Raw genomic sequence first — 5261 nt, forward strand, 5'->3', positions numbered from 1 at the left:
GAATTGCAGTTTACCCCTGAGCGTATTTAAGACTAAAATAACATCATAGTAGTGCTACACTGATCAGCTTTGGTAAAGTTCTGTTAATAACTTCAACCTAGGGAGTAGCTTTTTCCTTGGTTTGATAGCTACTAGTTAATTTTGTATATGGTTGAGAGATGTGGAGAAAATTAGAGAGGATGACAAATGGGAAGAAGGAGGACAGGATTAAAAAAAAAAAAAGAAAGAAAAAAGAAAAAACCTGAGCTACTGCTGAGCTACTAAAAGCTTCTTTATAATCTGTAGTTTTAGAAGGTAGTGACCAAGTGAAGGAACTGCCAGTGGTACTTGAAACTAGATACTATGGTATATACTGGTGGAATAGTTAAGCAATAGATTATGGATCTTGAATTGGAAAACATAATATGGCACATTGTTTCTCTAGTTGGCCAGGTGATGTAAGCCTTTGTTAAGTAGAATGCTCTGGAAAACATTACTAGTAAATGGCATCATGTTTCAGAATATAAATAGATGAGTTAAATCCCGCAGTCCTCTTGAACAGTAACTGTCCTTATTCATATTCATGTCTGAACAAAATTCAAGTTCTGTTTGCTTTCTACTGATCCCTAAAATTCCATGTTTATGGCAAGTAGTGCAGTGTAAAACCAAATAAGCAGAACACTACAGCACAGAACATAACTTCTTTTTCTTAGAAGTTACAAGTATTGCAGACAGCATACCATATTTTCAGTTTAGCACTAATACTTCCTTTAGAACGACTAGATTGGTTCTTGCAGAGTTAATGAAAAGATGTGTATTAGAATAGAAAGTTGTTTCCCTGTAATTGTCTCTTGTTTTTTTAGCCTCCTCCAGGAAATGTGAAAATGTCTAATGTACCCAGTACCCAGCCAGCAATAATGAAACCAACAGAAGAACCGCCTGCTTACACACAAATTGCAAAGGTTTGTTTGTAACTTTCAGGCACTATTTTTTTTATAAATGAGCGTTGCTTTCCTGATGATTTATGAAAATTAATACTGCCTTTAGGTAATCGGTTAATGCATGAATTCTTGCAATATTAGATCAGTCTTCATAACTGGAGATTCTTAATTATAGGAAACAGACTTGGAATATTAGTTTTGGTTTTGTGTTTTTTACCAATATCTAATGATGCTTCTTTTCTTCAGGAGCATGCCTTGGCCCAGGCAGAACTGCTAAAGCGTCAAGAAGAGCTGGAAAGAAAAGCAGCTGAACTAGATCGCAGAGAAAGGGAAATGCAGAGTCTCAGTCAGCAGGGGGGTATGCATGAAAAAAAAATACTTGAATTGCGGAAATTTCAGTTTTTCTTAAACTCTTTTAGCTTTACAGTGACATTGAAACAGATCAAGAGGGATGGTTTGTAATCTCTTCAGGAAAAAGAAGTTTATCTCCTTTGAGACGGTGCATGCAGTGAATAAAAACTATTCATTATTCATGGCCTGTGCAGATTTTCATTGTAAAAATTCTAAATGTGGCCTCTGTTACATGTTACTCTGTGCTATCAGCTATTTTTTTTCTAAGTTAATATCTTAGTAATACTATTGAATGGAAATGGAGCATTTTGAGAAGAAGTAAAAGTAACCTCATAAGTAACATCCCTTTGATTTCTCTTCCGTCAGTACTGTTTTGAATAATTTTCTTATCTTTTGCTGTATTACAGACATAATATTTTATTCTGTTATTACTCTTTTGTTAATTTTTCATTTGATAGTTTGGAACCCATAGTCAAGATCAGTATCTCATTTTGCCACAAACCGTAAGTGTGCTGTGCAAAACCGTGAGGTTTTGTATGGCAATTTCACGAAGAGATGATTTACATCCTCTTCACTGAAGATACTTTGCTAGAAGTAGATCTACAGGAATATTCCTTTCAAAAGGAAGAACTTCAGACTGAACTTATGAAAAAAAGCCAGAACAAAACACTGTGTGCAAGGATGACTTTATGTGGTCTTTCCACTTGTGTCTACAATTCTGATTATTTTATTCCCACATGTGCTGGGTTTTTTGAATATGCAGTGGTACAATTCCAGGTTGCATAACTGCTTAGTAATTTGAATTCTCAGGAAATTTTATAGAATAGAGTAAGATACTTTGAGCTGAAGGGAACTTGCAGTGATCATCTAGTCCAACAGCCTGATCAATTCAGAGTTAAAGCAAATTATTAAGGACATTGTCCAACTGCCTCTTAAATACTGACAGGTTTGGGGCATCAACCACTGCTCTAGGAGCCTGTGGTATAGGGGACAGTTTTGTTCATCTGTATCTTAGGGAACATAACTGATACCCTGTGCATGTTTTAGGATATTGCTGAAATAGGTATTTGTTACTAGGTTGCAACTGTTCACATCAAAGTGCTTGAAGAGTTTCAGAAGATTCTAAAGTATTCTTTAGGAAGGCTGAACAGTGAAGAGTGAGCTCTTAAAGCTTTGAAGAAGATACTTTTTTTTTTTTACCAGATGACTGTGTCAAAGATGCTGCAAATCAGAAATTGTATATTATGACTATGAGGCGAAAAGTATTTTTTCAGTTCTAATTTTTTTTTCTTTTGTGCACTCATTTGAACTCCTTTGGAAAAACATGCAGAGTTGTTGTGACTGGATGTCAGGGTCTTTTGTAATACTCTAGCTATTTGCATTGAATTTAAGATGCTGGCTGCGTATCTAGGACAATGTCATCGTACAGAATAGACCACAGCAGTAAGATTTTCAAGCTGGTAGGTCAGCTCAGCAGGATGCCTTTGGTCTTTTCTGCTCAGGTCCTGTGTAGCATTGCATCTGGGCTAATTACAGTGTGCTGCTTTCCATTTCAGCTAGTTCATTTGGACATGCCTGAAATTCCCTTTCTGTGCTTGCATGAAGCTAGTTTGGTGGTGTAGTGTAGGCATTAAAGTTAGGTTAGTGACCTTGAGGTGGCAACTTGTTTTGAATGAAATAATGTTGATCCACCTCTTTGCTTTTCAGGATACAGTCTTGGAATATGAGTAGCCAGAGTGTATTTAGAAAAAGACCACTTAGTTTATGATCTCAGACTGTCTCGCCAAGCTGTCTTAGTTGAAATATTTGAAACCTGTACTACAGCAGCAGGAAAGGGCATGAAGTACAATTCTTAAATAATTTGAGTTATTATAACATACCTGCTTTTTCCCATAACTCTGTTTTGGGAAACAGAGTTTTTGTTTCTCTCAATCCTGAGAGAAATAACCATATACTGCAGAATGAAGATCTGAATTATTATCAGATATTTTTCTCATAAGAAATCCCAAAGGAGTTTTTACTATGGATGGGAATATTACTTGATTGCATTCTGTAAGCTCACACTGCCAATCTCCTGCTTTGAAAGGCTTGGTAAAATTAAGAAGAGACAGAAAACTTAACAGGTGCTCAGTGCTTTAGACCAGATTGGAAAGAACTGACAGTTTCATCTTGTCTGAGTGAGGAAACAAATAAGAAATAATGCAAGTATGTAAGCTTTGCAAGTTTTGTGTTCTTGTCGGATGAACTGCTAGTAAAGATATGGTTGAAGATACAAATTGCAAGCAAAACCCTGTCAGAACTTCAGATAAAGATGCCTTTAGGTCAGTCACTAGTTCAGCTCTGTTTTTGGAACATTATTAATGCATCTCTTATGTCTAGAATTTAAAATGTTGTGGTAAAGGTTTGTTGCAGTTACTATCTCAGTTGAATCTCTGAGTCTGTGCTTGGTATGACTTGGGTTCTTCAGAATGCACACTCTAGCCCGTGCGGAGATCAGTGTACAGGAAATCTAAATGTCTCATACTGTGTCCTTTGTGGCGTCCTCACTCTGTCACACAGTGTCAAAATACAGTGATGATGTTTATCATCATTGTTGCATAAAAACAACAAAAAAAGTGCTTTAGACCATTTCAGCAGCTGCCTTTCCTGAGTCTTAAGGGCTTCTAGGTAAAGCTTTGACTGTAAGTTATATTGGGAACTAGTTCAAAGCGTTAGAGATAGCCTGGTGTTAAAAACATCAGGATTCTGAGAATGAAGAATGCTTTTCTGTCCCCGGTGTCTGTTCAACAAAGTCTGTGAGTATGGTGGGACTTCAGGGAAATGTGCATTTCAAAGTCAATGAACTCTTGAGAAGTTCTTTCTGCCCATATCTGCCTGTTTTGTGAAGAATCCTCTATTCTCATGACTTTATAAAAACTTATTTAGTCAGATGCTTGCTCAGTCTTTTACATAGATAGAATATCATGCTTTCCTTAATCTGTCTGCCCTTTGTTGTTTTTATTTCTGAAGTTTTTTCTCAATATTGTGTGAGGATTGCTGATAAAACTTATGGATTTTGATAGTCCAAGTTATTCATAGACTTGCGTAAAACATTTTGAACAAGTCCAAATGCATACAGAGATTAAAACTGTGTTATAAAGCTTTTTTTTTTTGTTGTTGTTGTTGTTGTTTGTTGTTTTTTGTTTTGCAGGTAGAAAAAATAACTGGCCACCTCTTCCTGAGAATTTTCCAGTAGGTCCTTGTTTCTACCAGGACTTTTCTGTAGACATTCCTGTAGAATTCCAGAAGACAGTAAAGATTATGTACTATTTGTGGATGTGTAAGTTTTTTGTTTGGTTGTGGTTCTTTTTTTTTTTTTTTTAAGAAGAAACAAAGTGCCTGTTTAAACTGTATGATACATACTTGCTACTTTGGCTTTTACAACATCTGTAATGAGAAAGTGGTTTAAATCCAGAAGTCAAATGTTGAAGTTAACTATTTTTGTTAGTTTTAATTTTAAAAGTATTGAATTATTTCACGGAAAATTCCACAGAAGGAATGGAGGAGGATTATTGCAAGGCATTTTGGTTCTAGCATATTAAATTTTCTAGTTTATGTATCTTCGTTGTTGTAAAATGGGCTTTAACCATTTATTAACTTAGAAATAATATTACTGTTTTAAAAATCAGCTTATATATCAAGAAATGTAATTCACAATCAGTCTTAAGACTTGTGAGTTTAAGAAGTATAATACCCATCTGCTTTAATATACATAGTTTTATATAGGTTAATATAGGTTTTAGTCTACAGCGAAGGCTTAATAGCATTTTACTCTATTTAAAAAAATAGTGTAAAAGCAAACTAGCTGAAGAATCAGTCCACATTAAAACTACCCCTTGTACACCAAGAATGCTCTAAAGACAAAATCTATTTCAGCTGAAAAAAAAAAATTGAGTACAGAACTCGTTGCCTTAGGGCTGGCTCTTGAATCAGTCCTTGGGACTCTATCCC

General features: G+C 35.4%; 1 protein-coding gene across 1 annotated transcript in view; it reads left to right on the forward strand.

Moving 5' to 3' along the window:
• Positions 1-848: 848 nt before the first annotated feature.
• SCAMP1 (secretory carrier membrane protein 1) overlaps positions 849-5261 on the forward strand; it is a 14719-nt gene continuing 10306 nt past the window's right edge. The window contains exons 1-3 of the mRNA XM_010146220.1: positions 849-941; positions 1167-1278; positions 4462-4590. Of these exons, the coding sequence (XP_010144522.1) occupies positions 864-941; positions 1167-1278; positions 4462-4590 (319 nt within the window). The 5' untranslated portion in view covers positions 849-863. The remainder of the gene's footprint in view (positions 942-1166; positions 1279-4461; positions 4591-5261) is intronic.

The sequence above is a fragment of the Buceros rhinoceros genome, unplaced genomic scaffold (assembly GCF_000710305.1).
Source record: "Buceros rhinoceros silvestris isolate BGI_N320 unplaced genomic scaffold, ASM71030v1 scaffold17522, whole genome shotgun sequence".
NCBI classification, from domain to species: domain Eukaryota; kingdom Metazoa; phylum Chordata; class Aves; order Bucerotiformes; family Bucerotidae; genus Buceros; species Buceros rhinoceros.